This window comes from Rana temporaria, chromosome 11 (assembly GCF_905171775.1).
Source record: "Rana temporaria chromosome 11, aRanTem1.1, whole genome shotgun sequence".
Taxonomy (NCBI): domain Eukaryota; kingdom Metazoa; phylum Chordata; class Amphibia; order Anura; family Ranidae; genus Rana; species Rana temporaria.
Window position 1 is genome coordinate 128,943,136 of NC_053499.1, and position 24,646 is coordinate 128,967,781.

A 24,646-nucleotide genomic window follows, 5' to 3' on the forward strand; every position below is an offset into this window, starting at 1 on the left:
TTCACATCATGCTCAGTTGACCAGTTGAACGTATGTTCTTTAGGGTTCACTGTTTCCAGTAAGCCTCTTACCTGCTGGTAACGGTTGATTCTACTTCAGTTTTCATTCAATATTCACATTTGAGAACATCATCTTTTGAACTTTATTTATTCATCAGTCTGAGGCCCCGTACACACCATAGAATCCATCCGCAGATAAATCCCAGCGAATGGGTTTCAGCGGATAGATCCTATGGTGTGTACACGCCAGCGGATCTTTTTCCGCGGATATATCTCCCCTGGGATGGATTCCAGCAGATCGAATATTTGCTGACATCCCAACGGATGGATCCGCTGGTCTGTACAGACTCACCGGATCCATCCGTCCGAAGGGATCCCCCGCATGCGTCGTAATGATTCGACGCATGCGTGGAATTCCTTATATGACAGCGTCGCGCACGTCGCCGCGTCATAATCGCGGCGACGGCGCGACACATCATCGCCAGAGGATTTTGGCGCAGATTTCAATGCGATGGTGAGTACACTCCATCGCATTAAAATCTGCTGAAATCCTCGAGAGGATTTATCCGCGGAAACGGTCCGCTGGACCATATTCGCGGATAAATTCTATCGTGTGTATGGGGCCTTAGAGACTTTTTTATGCACTAATTTCTGGTTTATTCATAGATATTTGTTTGTTTATCCTGATTTGTTTCATTTATATCTATATTGATTATCATTATGTTTAGCACTGTGTTCACTTATCACCAGGTGCACTTTTATGTTTAGCGCTACACTCTATGTATTATTCTCGGAGTCACCTAGGCTTAGATAATTAGCTCATGTTAATTAGGTTTCTGGTTACAGTTTGTATTGTCATTCTTGTATATATATTTGGGTGAGATCTCAAATAAAAAGGCTATTCCTGATGTACTCCAAGACTGGTGTTGTCTGATTACTGGGTGGGTTAAAGAGTCTTGGATAGTTCTGATTCTGGACAAAGGAAGTATTGATGGCGGACCTAGTCCCGGGTTCATCACAGTGATCATTTATAAAAAAGGGCAAAAAGGTGTGTTTTAATATATATATATATCTATACAAAAGAATGCTGCCTTTCATTTCTGAACGCTTGTTTTTGGCCGCGTACACACGATGGGTTGAACCGATGAGAACGGTCTGATGGACCACTTTCATTGGTCTAAACCGATCGTGTGTGGGCACCATCAGTTATTTATCCATCGGTTAAAAAAAAGCCAACTTGTTTTAAATTGAACCGATGGATTCCAAACCGATAGAAAAAAAACGATCGTTAGTAGGCACAACCATTGGTTAAAAATCCGCGCATGCTCAGAATCAAGTCGACGCATGCTTGAAAGCATTGAACTTCATTTTTTTCAGCACGTCGTTGTGTTTTACGTCACCGCGTTCTGACACAATCGTTTTTTTAACCGATGGTGTGAAGGCGCGACAGACCATCAGTCAGCTTCATCGGTTAACTGATGAAAAGGGTCCATCAGACCGTTCTCATCGCATGGACCGATCGCGTGTACAGGGCTTTACAAGGTGATCATTTACAATCACGTTAAATATTTAATATTTCAGATGGAAGGACTCGGCTTCGGGGAAGTGATGGAGACAGTGAATGAGGTGTATAAGATCCCTGTAATGATTTCCAAGGGGATGCTCCGGCTCTATTCCAGTCACATGGAGATCCTGGCTGTAGTTGGAGTGTGTTTCTTTATGTGGCATATGTTCAGCCTTCTTCATTTCTTATATTCAATGATACAACAATATGCCATTCCTTGCTTTCTAAGCAGGACCAAGCATATCAGACAGTATGGAGAATGGGCTATAGTTACTGGTGAGTGGTAAGATCTGAAACATAAAAGCACGTAACTGAATTATGTTTTATTTCTTGTATTGGTTCACATAATGCCTTTATTTTTGATGTTCTGTGGATTTCCAGTTATGACCCTTTTGCTTTAAAAACTTTAACCACTTCCATACCGGGCACATATACCCCCCTCCTGACCAGGTGAAATTTCAGCTTCCGGCACTGCGTCGCTTTAACTGACAATTGCGCGGTCGTGCGACGTGGCTCCAAAAAACAAAATTGGCGTCCTTTTTTCCCCACAAATAGAGCTTTCTTTTGGTGGTATTTGATCACCTCTGCGGGGTTTTTTTTGCGCTATAAAACAAAATACGTATTCTTTTTGGTAAAAAAAAAATAATAATAAAAAAAAAAAAAATCGCAATAAACGCTTACAAAATATGGGACAGAATTATTATTATTATTATTATTTTTTTTTTTTTTTTTTTTTTTTACTAGTAATGGCGGCGATCTGCAATTTTTTTTATTGGGACTGCGACGTTATGGCGGACACATCGGACACTTTTGACACATTTTTGGCGCCATTCACATTTATACTGCGATCAGTGCTATAAATATGCACTAATTACTGTATAAATGTGACTGGCATTGAAGGGGTTAACACTAGGGGGTGAGGAAGGGGTTAAATGTGTAGCCTAGGTGTGTTCTAACTGTGGGGGAAGGGGGGTGACTGGGGGAGGTGACCGATCTGTGTCCCTATGTACAAGAGACACAGATCGGTCTCCTCTGTCCCCTGACAGGACGTGGAGCTCTGTGTTTACACACAGAGCTCCACGTCCCTGCTCTGTCACTGCTGATCGTGGGTGCCTGGCGGACATCGCGACCGCCAGGCACGCGCATCGGCATCTCGGGGACGCGCCGGCGCGCTCGAGCGCCCCCCAGTGGCCGGAGGAATCCAGGACGTCAATTGACGTCCTGTTGAGTTTCCAGAGCCACTGTGAAGCCGTCATTTTACATGCGGCCGGTATTCAAGTGGTTAAAGGGGTTGTAAAGGTTTGTTTTTTTATTTTCTAAATACGTTCCTTTAAGTTAGTGCATTGTTGGTTCACTTACCCTTTCTTTCGATTTCCCTTCTAAATGTTTTTTTTTTCTTCGTCTGAATTTCTCACTTCCTGTTCCTCCTCAGTAAGCTTGCCCCCATCATTCGAGCCGTTCTGGCTGGGGGTTAGTCAGTGTGCTCGCCCCCTCCCTTGGGACTACATCCCTGCGGGGAGACGCTCTGCTTTCCTCGGTTCGCGATGACAGGGAGAGCCGATCCCTATCCTGAAGACTGGCGCCTGCGCTGATAACCAGACAACTGATTATGAGTGCTGCCCCTATCAGAAGTGCCCATCACAGATGCCAATCAGTGCCCATCAGTAACGCTTGTCAGTGCCCATCACAGATGCCAATCAGTGCCCATCTGTAATGACTATCAGTGCTGCCTATCATTGCCGCCTCTAAGTGCCCATCATTGCTGCCTATTACTGCCCATCATTGCCGCATATTAGTTCCTCATCATTGCCCATCAGTGCAGCATCATCAGTGTCCATCAGTTCCCGTCAGTGCAGCCTCATCAGTATCTGAAAGACAAAACAAAATTTTATAACATAAATGAAGAAAAACTTGTCAAAAATGTTGGTCTTTCTGATTTTGTTTAGCAAAAAAACCCAGTGGTGATCAAATACCACCAAAAGAAAGCTCTATTTGTGGGAAGAAAATTATAAAAAAATTGTTTGGGTACACAGTGTCGCATGACCATGCAATTGTCATTTAAAGCTGAAAATTGGCCTGGGCAGGAAGTGGGTGTGGCTGTGAAGCACCGTGGTAGTTCACTGATTCTTCCTGTCAGTGTATCTGTGTGCCTGTACAGGCAAGCAGATACAGTGACACGTCAGCAGGAGACCTACATTGCACCAGTGATCAGAAATGCCTTTCAGGCTTTGTTTTACCTGTGCGAAAAGTGTTTTTTTTGTTTGTTTTGGGCCAGATTAGCGGATCTTTAGATCTATCTGATTTTCGATCCGCCGGTCCAATTTAGCGAGGCTAGTGCATGATTCACCAAGCACTTACCTTGAAAATTGCACCGTCGGATCGTAACTCCCCCGGCGGAATTCAAATTCCGCGGCTAGGGGGAGTGTACAATTTAAATCAGGCGCGTTCCCGCGCCGATTTAACTACGCATGCGTCGCCGGCGAAATTTGCCAGTGCGCATGCTCCAAATGACGTCGCTAGGACGTCAATGTTTTCGGCGGCTACGTAAATTCCGGCCATCCGTATTCCCGATCGACTTACGCAAACGACGTAAAAATGTGAATCTCGTCGCGGGAACGACGGCCATACTTAACATTAGCTACCCCTCATATAGCAGGGGTAACTATCCGCCGGAAAAAGCCGAACGCAAACGACGTAAAAAAAAAGCGACGGGCTTGAATCGGCGGTTCTCCTCATTTGCATATCCGACGCGTAGAAAACTGTGACGACACCTAGTGGCCGGCGGTAGATTGCAGCCTAAGATCCGACTGGTGTAAGTCACTTACACCAGTCGGATCTAAGGGAGATCTATGCGGAACTGATTCTTTCTTTCAATAGATTTTTATTTTTCCAAATATAGAATACAATTACAGTATGACCAAAGGCCGTGTCTACAACATCAAAACATTCAACAAATAAGGCAAAATGTCAGCAACAAGGCCTCAACTGACTTCATATTGCCCGATTGTAGGCTGATTAAAGGAAATATACGAGCTTGCTAACAGGGGAAGGGGAGGAAAAAAATGAATATAGTAGTCACTCGCTCAGGGGAGTCCTACCTGTCCCGGGCACCCCTAATGGGATCATTCTGTGCCCCGGCCAGGCCCCCCCCCCCCAATCCACCCCCTCCAATAAAAGCATACGTAAGAAAATTAGTGGGTTCGAATTTGACTTCAGTGCACTTCTAGCTCGTACTTACGAATTCAATTAGGCCTATAGTGTTGCCAAATTGTTTTTTATAAAAAAACGAATATAAAACATTACCCTTAAGTCAAACAACTATCTTAAAAGGATAAGAGGTAGGAAAGAGAAAGAGAAGTGGGGGGAAGAGAAAAAGAAAGGGAAGGGAGCATGTGCCTAACTAGAGCTGGAGGATGCGGAACTGATTCTTATGAATCAGTGGCATAGATCTGACCGTCGGATCTCAGAGATACGCCGGCGGATCAGGAGATCCGCCGTCGTATCCCCTTGATGAATCTGGCCCTTTGTTTTCTGTGAACTTATTCTTTAATTCATTATATTCAGAAGGCTTTTTCAACTCTGGAAGCAGATACATCAAACACATCTACAATATAAGCCAGGGGTGTCCAAACTTTTTTGAAAGAGGGCCAGTTTTGATGAAGTGAACGTGCGTGAGGGCCGACCATTTTGCCTGACATTCTTTGAACCATTAAAATTCTGTGTCAGTGTGTTCGTCCGAGCACTAATACACTGCCCAAAAATAATTCTCCTAATAATTCTCCTCTTTGCCCCCCAACAAATCCCAGAGCTCCGCTGAGCTCAGGTTGTAAAAAAAAATATACTTTCTCTTCTTTATCCCCTGAGAAATCTGGCCTTTATCTCTTCTGTGGCCCCCAAGCTCCACTCCACATTTTTTTTAAACCAAGCCTTTCAAGCCTGTGCTATAGCTGAAAGGTGGCTACAGTGTGGGCTTAAAGAGGAAGTCAACCCTCCTCAAAAAAATAAAAAAGCACCCTGCAAGACAAAGGCATAATGAACTAGTATGCATAGCATACTAGCTCATTATGTAGTACTTACCTCCAATCGAAGCCCCCGCAGCGGTCCACTTTTCACATAGGTGCCATCAGGGCCGGACTGGCCCACCGGCATAGCGGGATAATTCCCGGTAGGCTGCCTGTCCTGGGGCTGCTTTGAGCTGCAGCTGAATGCAGCACTCCCTCTCTATCTCCTATGTGTCATACATTGGGCATCTCCCACACTGTGTGTGAGAGCTGGGTCTGTGTTCGGCTGTGCTGCCTGTAGGAAGGTCCCGCCCCTCTAGACCTGCTCGTGTGATAGTAGATGGATCATGGAACACTGATTGGACCTTCCTACAGGCAGCTGAACACAGACCCAGCTCCCGCACACAGTGCAGGAGATATCCGCTGTATATGTTATCCAGGCAAGTATGTATTGATGGGCTCAGTAAGGTTGCATGCATGGACAGTAAGGCTGGGCTGCATTCATGGACAGTAAGGCTGGGCTGCATTGGGCTGCTTTCATGTACAGTAAGGCTGGGCTGCACTCTTATGGACAGTAAGGCTGGGCTGCATTCTTATGGACAGTAAGGCTGGGCTGCATTTGTATGGACAGTAAGGCTGGGCTGCATTCTCATGGACAGTAAGGCTGGGCGGCATTCATGGACAGTAAGGCTGCATTCATATGCTCAGTAAGGCTGCATTGATGGGCACAGTGCGGCTGCATTGATGGGCACAGTGAGGCTGCATTGATGGGCACAGTGAGGCTTCATTGATGGGCACAGTGAGGCTGCATTGATGGCACAGTGGGGCTGCATTGATGGGCACAGTGAGGCTGCATTGATGGGCACAGTGAGGCTGCATTGATCTCTTGTACCATGTCTGCAGTCTCTGACCATCTCTTGTACCATGTCTGCATTCTCTGACCATCACTTGTACCATGTCTGCAGTGTTTGACCATATCTTGAACCATGTCTGCATTCTCTGACCATCTCTTGTATCATGTCTGCAGTCTCTGAACATCTCTTGTATCATGTCTGCAGTCTCTGAACATCTCTTGTATCATGTCTGCAGTCTCTGACCATCTCTTGTATCATGTCTGCAGTCTCTGAACATCTTTTGTATCATGTCCGCAACCTCTAACCATCTCTTGTCTTATATCATGTCTGCAGTCTCTGAGGGAGTCTGGAGAGGAGTCAAGCGAGGGAGTGCTGCTGGGATGGGGGTCATGGGAGAAGTCAGACGTGTGGACTGTGGAGAGAAGACTATAGGACAGGGATCCTCAAACTACGGCCCTCCAGCTGTTGTAGAACTACACATCCCATGAGGCATTGTAACACACTGACATTCACAGACATGACTAGGCATGATGGGAATTGTAGTTCCTGAACAACTGGAGGGCCGTAGTTTGAAGACCCATGCTATAGGATAAAACCAGAGCCACCAAACCAAGCTGGAGCCGACTGACTGATCCCTGCAGGGTGCACCTGAGAGGAGGTCAATGACAGTGCCGCAAGGCCAGTCTGAGGGGGTCACTGATGTAAGGGGGAGTGAATACAACAATGTAAGGGGGGGTTCTGATATAAAGGTTTCCCCCAATATTAGTAACCCGAATGTGTATTCTTTCTGTGGAAAGTGGTCTCTGGTCAACAGAGTCCTGTCCCCCCCCCCCCCACGTTCCCAGAGTTCCTTGGGTCCCCCCTGGTGCTCCACCACTTTTAACTGAAATTTGCTTTATATATATATATATATATATATATATATATATATATATATATGTATATATGTGCTTTCATATCTGTCTTCTATATATATATATATATTACATTCTTCAAATGTGCTTTAAAATGTATGGTTTTCCCTTTCATGAACAAGAAAATAATGACGTTTGCTGTTGGGCTGGTATAAAAATGCTATGGGGCTGGTATGAATTTTTTTCCAGGGCTGGATTATATTCCCAGTCCGGCCCTGGGTGCCATTGCTTCAGTTTGCCCCAGTGTGCATGTGCCGATGACTTCGGCACATGCAGACACAGGGGGATATCACCTAAACCATGCAGGTTTAGGAAATATCCTGGGTAGCTACAGGTAATATAGGCATAAAGTTAAAAAAAGGGTTTATAACCACTTTAAAATACCGGGAGGTTGCACATGGACTTTCTCCCGTTCTCGCCGGCGCCAAGTAGTTAAAGCGGGAGTTCACCCAAAAATCTACTTTCTGCAGTTAGATCCAGCATACTGCTGACATCTGCAGTATGCTGGTCTTTTTTTTTTTCTTTTGGTACTTATCGTTTTAGCAGTATTTCTTCTATGGCTCCGAGAGGGGAATCCTGCGGGGAATGGGCGTTCCCGAAGGCAAGCAAGTTGATTGACGGCCTTCGATAGCGCGTCACGGCTTCCGAAAATAGCCGAGGTGACACTTGGCTGTTTACGGCGCCTGCCGTGTAGAGCTGACTGCGCAGGCGCCGTAATTGCAGAGTGTCACTCGTGTGTATTTTCGGAAGCCGTGACGCGCTATCGAAGGCTGTCAATCAACTTGATTGTCTTCGGGAACGCCTATACCAGGAAGTAATCCCCGCTCGGAGCCATAGAAGAAATACTGCTACAACGATAAGTACCAAAAAAAAAAGACCAGCATACTGCAGATGTCAGCAGTATGCTGGATCTAACTGCAGAAAGTAGATTTTTGGGTGAACTCACGCTTTAAGCCCCTCTCTAGGGAATTATCACAGTGATTAAATTAAATAATCCTTTTCACAGCTAATCACTAGCCGTGAAAAGGATTATCACCCACTTTTCACAGTTTATTAAATGTACAGCTTGGTGTAAGATACACATTAGGAAGGAGCCGGTTGAATGTCCTCACTTATTGATACCTGGGCTCTTGCCTGACAGTGGTATAGAGTGTTATTTCTGTTAAAGGGTAAGTTCACCTTTACAGAAAAATCTGTATGGTGAACTTACACTGGACCCCCCCCCCCCCCCCCCGGTCCTGCTAACCTGGAGCCTGGAGATCACCTGTTAGGAGACCTCGTATTGCCGCCTCATTGGTTGGGGGCTTAGAAATCTCCTTGGCTTTATCTCCTAAACGTACCTGGTAAGGAGGTACATCTAGGAGCATTCTAATTGGTCGGCGCCCTCATATAGGTGGCACAGAAGAATCAGAACCCACGTAGCCCTGGACCGGTAAATCGGCTATACGATTAGTCAGAACATACAATAGAAAAAGTGCAGCGCAAAACTCAAATATATAAATGATACTGGTATACTCAAACACCAATACCATAAGTGTGAATATGAATATGCAGAAAAAATGGAAAAAAAAAATATTAAAAATTAAATACAATTCAAACAAACAGTTTAAAAGTCCATAAGTGTCAGAAGATGAGTGAATTAAACGAAAATAAATCTCCACCACGTGACAATCCACCAAAATTTTGAAGTGATCCCTCCACCGTTGTAGATGGCTACTCTCACCTTCATATATGGACCACTGAGTTAACAGATGGTCAATAAAGCAAATCAAATAGGCAGGTCATGAACAGGAACCAGGCTGATGTATTAGATCCTCATAAGACAACCAAACCGCAAAGGACAGGTGCATGTAAAGAGATAATCACAGACTAAGTGCTCACTGTTGCAATGTGTGGATTTATTCTTTAAAAGAAGCAAAAGTCAGGCTACTCACATTTGGCCAGACAAAAAACGGCATGAAGTAACAATCTTTAGGAATGAACAGCAGATGAGCGACGTGATGTTTCAGGCTCCTAAACCACCTGAAACATCACGTCGCTCATCTGCTGTTCATTCCTAAAGATTGTTACTTCATGCCGTTTTTTGTCTGGCCAAATGTGAGTAGCCTGACTTTTGCTTCTTTTAAAGAATAAATCCACACATTGCAACAGTGAGCACTTAGTCTGTGATTATCTCTTTACATGCACCTGTCCTTTGCGGTTTGGTTGTCTTATGAGGATCTAATACATCAGCCTGGTTCCTGTTCATGACCTGCCTATTTGATTTGCTTTATTGACCATCTGTTAACTCAGTGGTCCATATATGAAGGTGAGAGTAGCCATCTACAACGGTGGAGGGATCACTTCAAAATTTTGGTGGATTGTCACGTGGTGGAGATTTATTTTCGTTTAATTCACTCATCTTCTGACACTTATGGACTTTTGGACTGTTTGTTTGAATTGTATTTAATTTTTAATATTTTTTTTATTTTTTTTTCCATTTTTTCTGCATATTCATATTCACCAGTATCATTTATATATTTGAGTTTTGCTCTGCACTTTTTCTATTTTATTTTTTACTTGCTTAGGATTTTTGCGAATTTCCCTTAGTGTTCAGCTGGCATTACCAGTGATCTGAACCCTGGGGGTCTGTATCACATAAATACACTTTTAATATCATCATTTTTTGATCTATATATTTGCGCTGATTGCACCCTGTTTTTTATAGATTAGTCAGAACAGGTGATCGCCGGCTTCAGGTACAGCGGGGACCAGGTGCGATGGGGAAGGTGTCCTATGTAAGTTCACCTTACAGGATTTCTGTAAAAAGAGAATAAATTCAGTTCCTCTAATCTCTCCTCATATCTGAGCTCCTCCATGCCTCTTATCAGTTTGGTTGCCCTTCTCTGCACTGTCGCCAGTTCCTCAATATCCCATTTGTGAACTGGTGCCCAAAACTGAACTGCATATTCCAGATGAGGTCCTACTAATGATTTGGACAGGGGTAAATCTGCAGTCCCTACCTCTTTCAATACAAAGAATTTTGCTTGCTTTGGAAACTGCAGCTTGGCATTGCATGCCATTATTAAGCTTATGATCTACCAGAACACCCAGATCCTTCTCAACCATTGATTCCCCCAGTTGTATGTAGTATGTATTATGCATCCATAATTTTAGCCCCCAAGTGCATAACTTTACATTTATAAACATTTGGCCTAATTTTCCACACAGTTGTAGTTGATTGTTATAATCATTACTATTTTTACAGGCTACCTTAAGGATGTCTTTTCAGTGTAGCATCAGTATGTCCAGCAGAACATTCTTAGGTATTACACAACAATAAAACCACAGCCTAACACTATCCCTATAAGTCACTGTGCCCTATAATTTATTTTTCACAGGAGCCACAAGCGGCATTGGTAAAGCATATGCAGAGGAGTTGGCAAGTCATGGTATGAACATCATCTTAGTCAGCCGCAACCCTGAGAAGCTGAAGAAAGTATCTGAAGACATTGCTGCGACTTACAAAGTAAAAACTCGCTTCGTAGTGGCTGATTTCAGCCTGGGACGTGAAGTCTATCCTCATATTAAGGAGGCTCTGAGAAATGTAGAAGTGGGTATTTTAGTTAACAATGCTGGAGTATTGTATGATTATCCAGAGATCACTACAGAGGTTCCAGAAGAAAAACTATGGGAAATTATTAATGTCAACATTGGCGCAGCTGTCATGATGGTTCATATAGTTCTCCCAGGGATGGTACAGAGGAAGAGAGGAGCCATTGTCAATGTGTCCTCTGCAACTTGTATGAAACCCACCCCTCTGATGAACGTTTATGCATCTTCCAAGGTAACATCTCCCTCCTTTTTTTTTTTTGCACACGTTACAATGCACATTTTAGACGTGAAGATTAGTTAAAGCACATGTTTCCCGAACACAGAGACCCTGGAAAATAAAGTAGTAGTTACAATTCATTCTGTCACACAATATTAGCACAAGGATTTTTTTTATAGCAAAATTTACAGTAAAAAAAAGTAAACACAAACAGATTACCCTTTTTTGGGGGAGTAAAATATAACAGATTAGGTTGCCTTGAGTAAATACTGTAGATACCAACCATGCCATCCCATTAAAGTTGCACGCATCCATGAAATGTGACAACTTCAAAAAGCATAATTTCCTATAAGCAACACTTTAAAAGCAGTTTGGAGTTAACCATAAGGCCGCTTTAACACTGATGATCAGGTCTGCCTGTCAGTTTTTTAGGTGGACCTGATCAGACCATCCATCTGTTAACGTACATTTGTCTGACACCCGCCGACATCCAATCAGATCCTGTCTGCTAAAAACAGTCGATCAGATCAGATGGAAAAGAACGGACATCCCAATAGAGAACAGTGGGCTGTGTCCGTGGCCACTCTGCATCAGCAAAACAGACACGGATCTGTCATCCACCTGCTCAGGCGGGGATCAGCAGACACTGCCAGTGTAAAAGGGGCCTAAAGAATGAATTCTGCCACTCCAGCGTGCATGGCAATACATAAAGTGTAGCACAAACAATGTTTCTCCTATCACCTTCCAGGATGCCATACCTGAGATACAAGGGCTCCTCCCTTCAGGAAACACAATCAATTTACAGCTGTGGGTGGGGACTTATAACAAGCTTGTTATAAGTCCCCACCCTTCCCCTTGATCCCCGAACACAGCAGCATGTTTGTTTTGTTTGAGACTAAATGACCGGGGAGGGTCAGATGATCCCCTGTTGAGACAGGTTCTAGGGAAGCCTGGGAGGGCTGAACTAACCTGCAGGCTTGTTCTTCTCACAGGTCGCCCTCAAGGCTGCACCAGCACTCTGGCCGCAGGGAGTGCGCACCATTGCTGTAAGTAAATAAAATGCCGCCGCCAGCTGCTCTCTTTCACCTAAGGAAAAAAACATCTTGCATTGAAGGAAGTGCTGCGCTCCAGGCCTCGTTCTGGATAAGGTCATGGCCGACTGACAGGAAGTGGGCGGTGCCAGAGGAGCAGCGCAACCCAGATGTATCTCTAAAACGCTAGGAGAACAGTATGGAGACTGGCGTGGGGAAGGAGAGATAGAGCAAGGCGCCAAGCAGCGGTCGGCTCCCTGTACTAAGCCCTCAGCGTTACCAGCAGTCCAGGACCAGGCCAACCCCCACATGGAACAGGAGGAAGGGATAGCGACTACAACTGCAGGTAGATCCAGATTGGGGCCCGGTGAGTAAAAACCCCACTTGGGAAGGGGTAGAGGGGGTGGGAATCCCTTGGCCAGCCATGACAGGCTGGGTCTCACTAAATAACCTGAAAAAAAGAAACACACATAGGAGCGATGTTAGCGCTGCAAACCCCGGTATATATGATAAAATGACATTTCCCCCATTGGGGCTTTGGACAGCAATATAAACGTGATCGAAGAATTGTTTGTTAAATAATAGTATAAAACATATTTATTTGAGAGTTGTCAAATGTCAACAAAGGAAGAACAAAGGTCTATTACGTATAGCAGATGTCTGCGATACTAAAGGAATAATAACTTATAAATTCCTAGAGGAACATTATCAACTACCAGTTTCGAACAATTTCATTACACTCAAATATTTGTTTTTTTAAGCTAATATACCATGTGACACTAATATAACAAACATGTCTCAAATGGAATATTTATGTAGGAAATTTGACAAAATTCAAGGTCATATTTCAAAGATTTACTCTTTTTTGACGAATTCTTTCATTAAACAGGGTTACATGGAAAAATGGGAAGCGAACATCCAGGAGAGTTTTGAGCTTGACGAGTGGCATAAAATGGCACAAGAGGCATAGCGTTCACTCATGAACACTTCTATTATTGAAGCAAACTATAAGATACTTTTGAGATGGTACATGGTTCCCTCTAGACTAGCATCTTTTATACCTGATGCATCTCCTCATTGCTTCCGTGGATGCGGAAAAGAGGGAACATTATATCACATATGGTGGCAATGTCCCAGGGTAAGACGTTATTGGATTACAGTATATAATTTTATATATACTCTTACTCAAATAAATTTAATCAAATCACAGAGACAGGCGCTGCTGGGATATGAGTTAAAAACGGCTTCTAAACCTCAAGGATGCCTCATAAAATTTATATTAATTTCAGCAAGAATAATAATTGCTAAGTCGTGGAAATCGGCCATATTGCCATTGGAACAACTTAAAAATAAACTCTCCTGGATCATGTTTAATGAACATATGACTGCTATTCTACAGGATAAACCTATTTACAAATAACAAAAGAGTTTAGACGATCCAATCACCTACTAGTTTTATAATCTGGGCCAAGGAAGGGACTTTAAGCTTCTAAAGCCTCAGTCTCGAGGTGGATCAAGGGAGCCATCACCCTGGCTTATGAGAGTTCTGGGGTCCCAGTACCAGCAAATGTTAAGACCCATTCAACCAGGTCACTAGAGACTTCCTGGGCTGAGAAAGCAGGGGCCTCCTGGGAAAAAATCCACAGTGTGGCCACCTGGTCCAGTCAGGATTGTTCCTGAAGCACTACCGTGTGGAAGTGTTGTCACAGCAAGACTTGACCTTTAGCGGGAAGGTCCTACAAGCTGTGGTCCCACCCTGAAGGTAGGCCTGTGGTTACTTGATTATCCTCTCAGGTGTGCCGTCCTGGAAGGTGATAGGAGAAAACCTACGTTAGACTTACAGTATTACAGTACAGTAACAGTATTTCTACCAACCTTCCAGGATGGCAGGCCTACTTCACGCCCTATGGTGGAGGAACACTAGGTGGTGAGTACCTGTGTGGAATGATTCTCCATGTGAACCGATTCAGGATTACTTTATTACAAACTGGGGATCAAGGGGAAGGGTGGGGACTTATGACAAGCTGTCAATTGATTGAGTTTCCTGTAGGGAGGAGTACTCATCTCTCAGGTGTGCCGTCCTGGAAGGTTCGTAGAAATACTGTTAGCGGTAAGTCTAATGTAGGTTTTTCACATGTAGGCCACCCTGACATGAACGTTTACATTTGTGTGGACATATTGTGCGACACCAGGAGGTGATGGGGGTGGAGAGCTTTAGTGCACAGCCTGTAATTGATATTCACAGCTGTGCAGTGAGTGAATTCCCCCGCCCCTGCTTTCTGCTGCTGAGAGATGAAGCCAGATTCTATGTTGAGCTTTGTGTTGTAGAAGGCTGTGCAGCTCACTGCACCACACCTCGACAATTGTTTTCTGTGTGTCCTAGTGCCGACCTGCGATTTATCCAGTGCAGTAAAATGCGGGTCACCGCGCTGTGTATGAACGGGGTCTAAGCCTTGGCATTGAAAGCGGCAATCAGAAGCATCAGTGGGCAGGAATCAGGATATACCCATCAAACTTCTGATAGGCTCCTGCCAGGCTAGAAGAAAGATACATTTTTTAAATACATTTTTTACTTATATGCTGAGTCACAGTAAAGCGTGCTAATGGATTTCTTTTTCATTGGCAAATTTGAAGATTTTATTAGATTTAAGTAAGTAAGTGAAGTCATAATATGCCCCCTTTTATAATTTGTAGTTTTGGATAGAGTGAGGATGGGCTAAGAACCTTATCAGTCTTTTTTTTTGCTATCCTTGTCACATTGGCAACTCTACAAAGGAAGGCAAATCCCCCTCTTAGACATTGGAAAAATTACCATTACGTCTTTTTATGGTGACCTCACCAAGTTTTGGATTTCTTATGTCTCAGTGACAATAGTCAATAGGACAAACACAGAAGGTTATTCTACCCTATGGGGCAACAGACAGCAATAAAACCATGGCAGAGGTTCTAACCCTTCTCTAGTCTTTCCATAACGAAAGTTCTGACTATACATACACTTTAAGCTCCCTGGTGGTATTCAGGGTAAAATTTAATTACCAAAAGCGGTAACCATGAGCCACACACGGGATTGCATCGCAGTATCCTGGTAAAGTTACTTACCTTGTCCCCAGGATCCTGCAATGTCCTCCCGCTGTGTCTGCGAGCTGTGTCCTCCGCCCAATTCATCACTATGCCAGGCTCCGTTGCATGCGACGGTCACGACGCATGGGGGCGGAGCCAGGCAGCAAATTAAAAAAAGTGAAAAATCATGTCACCTCCCTTTTGTCCCTAGTGCTTTGTCCAGTGCCCGGCCTGCAGTTTTATATTATATTTATATATACTGTTCTTTCAGCCTGGAAACATGTGAATGCTAGAAAACAGCAATAGTGAATAAAGCCCCATACAAACGGTTAGGCCAGGTACACACGACCGAGTTTCTCGGCAGAATTCAGCCAGAAACTCGATCGGAGCTGGATTCTGCCGAGAAACTCGGTCGTGTGTACACTTTTCACCGAGGAAGCCGACGAGGAACTCGTCGGGCCAAATAAAGAACATGTTCTCTATTTCCTCGTTGTTCAATGAGGAAAGTAGGCTCGCCGAGATCCTCGGCGGCTTCAACACAGAACTCGACGAGGAACTCGATGTGTTTGGCACGTCGAGTTCCTTGGACGTGTGTACGGGGCCTTAGACTTTTTGACAACAAACTTCAAAATGAGCAGTTTTCAAAAAAAATCAGACCGTGTGTACGCTCCATCGGACAAACTTTTTTGGTTTTCATCGGACAAAAGTTCGCTCTGCAAACGGACAAACTTTTCTCAACAAAAGTCCTACTGTGCAAAGTCCTATCATGTGTACAGAAGTCCATCAGACTTTTGTTCAAAGAACAAGCATGTATGCTCAGAACCAATGTTAAAATAAACCAACAATAGCAGAAGTTGACCAAAGGGTGGCAGTAAAGAGCAGAAAAGAGCTGAAAAACCACGTGAGTTTGGGAAAGTTCGCTGAAAAAGTCCTGCCGCGTGTATGCCAACGCCCTTCAAAACAAAAATTCACAGAAAAGTTTGTTTGAAGTCCGACCGTGTGTATGAGGCTTTAGAATCACTTGCAGAATTGAGCGATAGTGATTTGTGGGGACATTTTTTCCTCAGACACTGAAAGTAATAACAGCGACGATTCTGTGACTGATTTCAGAATTTTAGTGTTTTTGATTTGATTACATATAAAATGTATTATTATTATATTATTATTATAGTCATTTATTATATTATAACTTATGATTTCGTGTTTCAAACTTTATCATACCCGGGATGTCTACTAGACTCTTGTTTGGACAGATTTAAGTGAGTTATTCCTAGGAATTACAGACCTACAATATAAAACACCAAATATCCATGCGCAACAATGTACCGCTTTGAGCTTCAAAAATCAGATATAATCATACCACCAGGGAGGTTAATTCCACTGGATTCAGGACATATTTTAAAAAAATGTTTGAGTTTGACATACCTGCTATTGAGTATAAGTATTTATTTATACAATGTATACCAAATCATTTTAATTTAGAGTGATTTTCTCTCTTTACAGTCTTTTATGGATGCATTTTCTCGAGCTCTAAATTACGAATATTCTTCCAAGGGAATCTTTATTCAGAGCTTAGTCACATATTTTGTAAAGACCAATATTTTGCAATTTAGTACATTCTTGAAGACAAAGCCATTACTTGTTCTTGATGCTAAGGATTATGCTCGTCAAGCAGTAAGAACCATTGGAATATCACACAGAACAGCAGGACACTTGTCTCACTCTATCCAGGTGAGGATTATAGGAGGTACAAATATGGGAAGAGTGCATCATGTGAGGCCTTAGGCAAAACTTGACATGGGACCCCACTCGGGCCCATGATGGGAAAAATAATTCAAGGACAAGAGCCTCTTCCCCACAACCCTGGCCAGTGGTTGGGGGGGGGGGGGTTTGAGTGCCGGGGGCTTATCGGAATCTGGAAGCCCACTTTAACAAGGTGGCCCCCAGATCCTGCTCTTTAATAACTAAGGGGCGGGGGCCACCGGGAGTTGGCACCAGGTGAACCCGCCCCCTTGTGACGTCATTGACTGAGGACATGCTGGGTCATTGATGTCACAAGGGGTGGTGTCACCGATATTCACTGGTTGTGGTAGGGACGCTGGTGGCCCCGTTCCTGAGTCAGGGCTCTTAACGCTGCCTGAGCACAGCAGCGTTAAGGTCCCCTGTCCCGCAAAACTAGGGTAATGCATTGGGTAAGTTAGGCAGGCCGCGAGGCCCTTGTGAGTGCGAGGCCTTAGGCGACCGCCTAATTTGCCTAATTAAAGAGCTGCCTCTGTGCGTCATACCACAACACACACACATGTATTAGTATTTAAGGCTGGATTCACACCTATGCAGTTTTAGTGCGTTTTGCATTTTGCAGATTTGCACTACAGTCCATTTAACATGTTTTCCTATGGAACATGTTCTGTAGTGCAAATCTGCAAATTTCAAAAAACATTAAAAATGCATTGGTGTGAATTCAGCCTAATAGTATGACTGTAGCCACATCAGGCCATAAGAGTACTATGAATACATCTCAAAGGGCTTGTTCACACTAGTGTGTTGCTGCAATTCACATTAAAACACATATTTTTTTTTAAACATGGCAATGCACCTGTTCTATCTGTGTTGTGATGTCATTTACTATGAATGACACCCCAAAGTATTATATACAGGAGAGCCCAACGCACCACAGTATACCACAATATACCACAATGCGTATAAAGTGCTTTATGGTGCTAAGAATGTGTAATTTTATTATTTTTCATCCAGTGTGATGCATTGACAACATAAAGTATGAGCTGCCTTAAAGGGACACTAAAGGTACATGTGTTTTCATCTTAATGCATCCTATGCATTAAGGTGAAAAAACATCCGACAATACCGGCCCCCCCAGCCCCCCCCCCCAGTTTTACTTACCTGAGCCCTTTCACCTGCGGCGCTCGCCTCTTCGCCGATCAGCTTGGTAGTTGCTTGGCTAGAGTGGATGGATTGAAAGCAGCGCAGCCATTGGCTCACACTGCTGTCAATCACATCCAATGACGCGTCACGTCGGGGGGCGGGCCCGAGTGATACAGAGAGCGGCTATATCACGGGAGCGCGCCTGCAGGAACTTTCCACCATGCAAGCTCGCTCGCTTGAAGGTGGAAAATTATTGCGGGCAGGACCAGAGACAGCCGCCGAGGGACCCCAGAAGACCAGGATCGGGGCCACTCTGTGCAAAACGAGCTGCACAGTGGAGGTAAGTATAACATGTTTTTTTTTCTCTTTACAACACCTTTAAAGTGGTATTGAGCCCAAAACCAAAAACGATAATATTTTAAAGCTTACCAATTCAATTCTGTGGCTGCATTTGTTTCCTTTTTTTCACATATTTTTCACCTGCGGGTTCTGGCTAGTAACACACTTGTCTTAAAGCGGGGGTTCACCCTATTAAAAAAAAATGTTTTTTTTTTTTTAATTCTAGCATAAAATTCGGCATCGTAGCGCGAGCTACAGTATGCCGGTCTTACATTTTTTATCCCCGTACTCACTGTTTAATCCTACCTAGATGATTCCGACTGCCCACGGGGAATGGGCGTTCCAATCCAGACGGAAAGTGATTGACGGCCGGCTCTGGCACGTCACGCTTCTCCGGAAATGGCCAAAATAGGCTTGGCTCTTCACGGCGCCTGCGCATAGCCTGTGCGCAGGCGCCGTGAAGAGCCGAGACCTACTCCGGCTGTCTTCGGGGAGCGTGACGTGCCAGAGTCGGCCGTCAATCACCCTCCCTCTTGCTAGGAACGCCCATTCCCCGCGGCAGACGGAATCGTCTAGGTACGATTAAACAGTGAGTACGGGGATAAAAAATGTAAGACTGGCATACTGTAGCTCGCGCTACGATGCCGAATTGTATGCTGAAATGTTGTTCAGCAGGGTGAACCACCGCTTTAAGTTGTCTACACCAGTGGTGGCTGCTGCTCAATTCCCCTCCAGTCAGCCAGCCACATATCACACAATTGGGTGGGCTCACCCATTTTGAAGACAATTAGAGCCTCATGCTCTAATCATGTGCTTCAAAAAAAAAAATGCACGTAGGTTAGGGGCCAGACTCATGGATTAGGGGGACAGCACCCCTGCGCCCTGCAAGAACAGCTACCACTGGTCTACACTCTGGATGGCGGAGCAACAGAGACTCCTGTGGTCAGCAGCATTGTTAATCTGGAGCGAGGAGAGTGTTAGAGGTACTAGCAAATTTGAATGCACTAACAAATTAGTGCCAAACTCCCGCTAATACTCTTGGAGGGCCAGTTCACACCAGTAGCAGTTCCGTGCGCTTTTTTTCTGCACAAAGTGCATGCACAGTGGGGTAGATTCAGTAAGCAAGTGCGTCTGCGTATCCATAGATACGCAGCGCAATTTCTTAGTTGCGCCGGCGTAACGACTTTTCTGTATTCAGAAAGCTCGTTACGCCGACTGCAGCCTAAGATATGACTGGCATAAGGCTCTTATGCCGTCGTATCGTAGGCTGCATTCTTACGATGGCCGCTAGGTGGAGTTCCCGTAGTGGTCAGCGTAGAGTATGCAAATTGCATACGCACGCCGATTCACAACCGTACGCGCGCCCGGCGTACGCATTTTACGTCGTTTGCGTTCGCCGGTTTCTACGTAAGGCTGCCCATGCTATTAGCAGGGGCAGCCAATGCTACGCATACCCGTTGTTCCCGCGTCGCGATTTTTAAAAATTACATCGTTTGCGTAAGTGAATCGTGAATGGCGCTGGACGCCATTTACGTTCACATTGAAGCAAATGACGTCCTTGCAACGTCATTTACCGCAATGCATGTCGGGAAAGTTTCCCGACGGAGCATGCGCACTACGTTCGGCGCGGGAATGCGCCTAATTTAAATGATCCACGCCCCCTACGGGATCATTTAAATTACGTGCGCTTACGCCGGCTATTTTTACGGAGCGCCCGCGCAAATTACGGAGCTACTGCTTCGTTAATGAATCATAGCGCAGGTAATTTACGGAGGCGTAGCGTAAAAACGGTACGCTGCGCCTCCGTAAGAGGGCGCAAATGTACCTGAATCTAGGCCAGTGTTTTTCATGTATTTCAATGGCTCTAGTTCACACCATGCAGTCAGTTTCCGGTCAGTTTCTGCACCAGAAACTGACTGTGTGGTGTGAACTAGAGCCATTGGCATACACGAAAAACATTGTGCATGCATTTTTAGTGCAGAAAAAAAGCGCATAGAACGGCATCTGGTGTGAACTGACCCTCTTCCGCCGCATGTAATAATGATTGGGTGGTGTAACGGGAGGGCCGTGGAACCCAGAAGCTCTTAGAAAGTATGAGCCAGAAAATAATGGACATTCAGAATATATCTTGGATTGCTTTAACATGGGTCTGTAATTCGCAATATATTCCAGGATATCTGTGAAGAACTATTTCTGTTTGTTGATTCTGAACTCAACAGGTTAATTGAAAGATGTTAATTGAAAGACTGAAAGATGTCATCACCTCCAGCTACCTGGCTACCTGTGTAATGTAAATTGTAGACATGTGCACAACAAAAATGTTCGTATTTTTTTGTTTCGTTTCGTCTCGTTGCGTAGATTCGTAAAGATTCGTAATTTCGTAAGACTCAAGTTTTCCTATTCGGACCCGTTCGTATTTCGCAAGACGCAAGTTTTCCTATTCGGACCCGTAATTCTGTCTAATTTATTTTCGTTGATTCGAAATTCGTAATTTTGTTAGATAATAATTTTCGTTTAATGGATTCGTAATGTTGTACTTTCGTAAATACGTAGCAACACGCGGCTAATCCATATTAAGATATACTTCCTCTTAAGCCCCGTATACACGGTCTGACTTTTTGCCAACAAACGTCAAAATGAGCGTTTTCCAAAAAATCCGACCGTGTATACGCTCTATTGGACAAACTTTTTCGAAAGTCCAGCCAACTCCCTTCAGACAAAAATCCACGGAAAAGTTTGTTTGAAGTCCGATCGTGTGTATGAGGCTTTACACTGTACAATGTGACTCAGCACAAAAGAGATAATCTGATTGGCTAAGATATTAAGTAATCACTCACTAACTACACTGCCCAGTGCCCATTCGAAAGAACGATACAAGTACACAAATTTACGAACAGACAAAGAAACAGATTTACAAAACACACAAATGAAAATACGAACATACGAATGAAAATACGAACAGACAAAGGATTTAAAATACGGAATGCAAATCGTTTGTTATAGATGTCATTTTCGTTATTTTGCTTTTTCGGTGTTTCGTATTTTAGTAAGATTGTCCAATCATACGTTCGTATTTTCGCTTGTTCGTTATTTTGCTTATTCGTAATTCCGTAATTTTCGTATTTTGGGTCTTTCAGCTTTTCGGATGTTCGAATTGATATGAATGTACGAAAAGTAACAAATTCGTACGAAAATCCATTCGTTACAAACGGGAACGCACATGTCTAGTAAATTGAATCCAGACTAACTTCTAAGGATCTTTCATTGTGGCTTGTGCTAATTGACCCTATATTGTGTGAAGGTCTATTGATGATAATGTGTATTGTAAGTTAACAGACAGCCTAAAGGTCTGGTTTCTGAGTCATCAGCTGTAGTTAATTAGCTCATGTAAATTAGGTCATGTCCCGGAGACAAGGTGTCTAGTCTGACTGTGGAGTGTCGGTAGCTGCCTTGTGTTTCGGGAATGGAATATCCTAAACAGTGTTAACCCCTGTGCCATTTGGGGTGCCGTTACAGGTGGCTATAAAGCTGCTTAGATCACCTTTACAAGAAAGACCATTGCCTGCTCTAAGTATTACCTGGATCAAGCTGCCACTGCAGCCATGATCCTGGTATCACCGCTCCCATCCAAGGACTTGTATGTTTGTTAAAGGAAATAGAAAAATTAGATCTACTAGCTGGATCAACAGATAATGAAACTACGGGGGGACCAACAAATAAAGACTATGACAATGCTATTGAAAGACTGAAAATTATGTGTTACTTTTTTGTTTATCTTTAGTTCCACTTTATTGCAAATTCCGGTCATATATTAAAATAATACTAAATGCAGAAGGCAGTTATGTATTTATTAAAATTATACTTTTATTTTGACGGCAACTAGTATACATTTGACTTCTGACTTGTAATCCCCTGTACAGCAGAGATATCCCAAAAACTTGGATAGGGAGGGGCAGCACTTGGGGCCAATCATATGTGTATTTAGCTGTTTGTCTAGAGCTTTTATCCGGCCCTTGGGGCACTATTCTTCCATATGATATGAGGTACTAGTTCTCCCACTGACACCAGCAATGGGGCATTATTTCTTCCACTGACACTAACAATGGGACACTATTTCTTTCACTGATACCAGTGATGGGACACTACTCCTCCTCCTATTGATCACTAACATTGAGGCCATGTTAACCTTTTCTGATGTTGGGCCGAGGACATTTTCTTCCCCCAGTGGCCACAATCCGGCCCCCTTACAGTTTGAAGGACAGAAAACTGGGCCTTTGTTTGAAAAGTTTGGAGACCCTTGGTCTAGAGTTCAGATTTACCATAAGTATAAAAGCATTTCAGACTGTCCATCAAATGTGCATGCAAAAAAAAAAACAAATAGATGAGCTTGTATTGCTAAGGAGGAGCTGATCTAGTAGTAAGTTTTTAATTTTTTCTTTACTTTTTTTCCACAGATGTTGTTAACTCATTGGATGCCAGAATGGCTCTGGGTAGACATATTTACCTATGTCAACAACACCCTCCGCATGGTGCGCAATCAGAAACCAGTGAAGTTATAAAGATCCACAAATCACATTTCTCCACTGTTGAACATGTTAAATATTTGTGAGAGGGACATTAATCTATAATAATATTTCCTCTTTATAGTCCAAGTAGATCACATTCATATTTTTCTTTTTTATAATTATCCATATCTTTAGTATCATTATTGGCTGTATTCACTTACTATTACCAAGTACTGCACATATCTTACTCTTTTTTTTATTATTACTACTTTTTTGACCATAGGCCATATTTGTTTTTCTCAAGATTTCAATTATATATACCGTATTTATCGTGGTATAACGCGCTCCCGCGTATACCGCGCACCCCTAAAGTTGCCCCGAATCCTGTGGAAAAAAAGTTTTTTTTGTACTTACAGTTTTGGTGTCTTGTGCGACGTCCATCGGCGGCCTCGTCGGGTCCGGCGTCCGTCTGCGGCTTCGGGTGTCCTCTTCGTTGGGTCCGGCGTCCTTCTGCGGCTTCGGGTGTCCTCTTCGTTGGGTCCGGCGTCCTTCTGCGACTTCGGGTGTCCTCTTCATCGGGTCCGGCGTCCTTCTGCGGCGTCCTTGCGTCCTCCCCGCTCGTTTCCCGCGCCGAGTTTGAATACTGCGCCGACATATACAGAGCGCAGTACACTCGTGTATTGTCGGCAATGCTCGGCAACTCTCGCGCTGACGTCTTGTACGTCCAGGACGTGAGCGCGGAAGGAGCCGAGACTGCCCGAGTGTACTGCGCTCGGTATATACCGAGCGCAGTACACTCGTCAGCGCAGCATTCAAACTCGGCGTGGGTATCGGCATATACCGCGCACCCACGATTTTGCCCTGATTTTCAGGGCAAAAAAGTGTGCGGTATACGCCGATAAATACGGTATATTTCTGTGTTGTATTGAACTGCATGAGATTTATTTTTTTCTGTAGTATGCTAATATCTACTGCCAGTTTCTGATCACTGCAACTTATTTACTAATGTGATTTTTGGTATGTTCCTCTTCCCCCTCTCCTTAGTCAGTGTTGGTACTTCGCAAAGACAGGGCTTAAGAATGTCATTGTCTTCTTCTTATATTTCAAAATACTGGAAAACATCATCTGTACTGCAATTAGCTAAAGTAAAATTTGGTTGCATTCAAATTCTATGTCTTATTGACCATATTGTCCACACAGACTTATGTCAATGAATAAAGCAGCACTTGAAATACAACAGTAGGAAGTCGTGTTTCTGGAGCCTTTATATTCTCTGCTGCATCTGTAAGAGACTCTGAGTAGGGATGGGTGAACGTTTCAGGCCAAGTATAAGTTCTGCATGAACATCGCCCATTTGGGCGTCCGAACATATTTTCTGTGTGCTTGGCAGGATGTTCACCCACCGAGCGCACAGTCAATCGGTTTTGAAGGAGCAGGGCCAGGAAGCCGGCCGCTGCGCCCTTAACAATGGATGAGTCCTCAGCTGTCAGCGGGCTTCCCTGGTGACGGCTGAATAGAAGAAAAAATACAAGGCCCTTAGTGCTGGTATGGATTTTAAGGGGAACCCCCCACGCTATAACTAAAAAATATGGTGTGGGGGTCCCCCCCAAAATCCATACCAGACCCTTATCTGAGCATGCAGTCTGGCAGTCCAGGAAAGGTGGGGGATGAGCAAAAGGCACCCC

At 44.0% G+C, this 24,646-nt stretch overlaps 1 protein-coding gene across 2 annotated transcripts in view; it reads left to right on the forward strand.

Moving 5' to 3' along the window:
* The window catches only part of LOC120917667 (inactive hydroxysteroid dehydrogenase-like protein 1), a 41,933-nt gene extending 18,586 nt beyond the window's left edge, over nt 1–23,347 (forward strand). For both annotated transcript variants that reach the window (XM_040329122.1, XM_040329123.1), the window contains exons 2-5: nt 1,581–1,839; nt 10,713–11,158; nt 16,738–16,965; nt 22,911–23,347. In XM_040329122.1, coding sequence (XP_040185056.1) covers nt 1,581–1,839; nt 10,713–11,158; nt 16,738–16,965; nt 22,911–23,015 — 1,038 coding nt within the window. In that variant the 3' untranslated portion in view covers nt 23,016–23,347. The remainder of the gene's footprint in view (nt 1–1,580; nt 1,840–10,712; nt 11,159–16,737; nt 16,966–22,910) is intronic.
* The last annotated feature ends 1,299 nt before the right edge of the window (nt 23,348–24,646 follow it).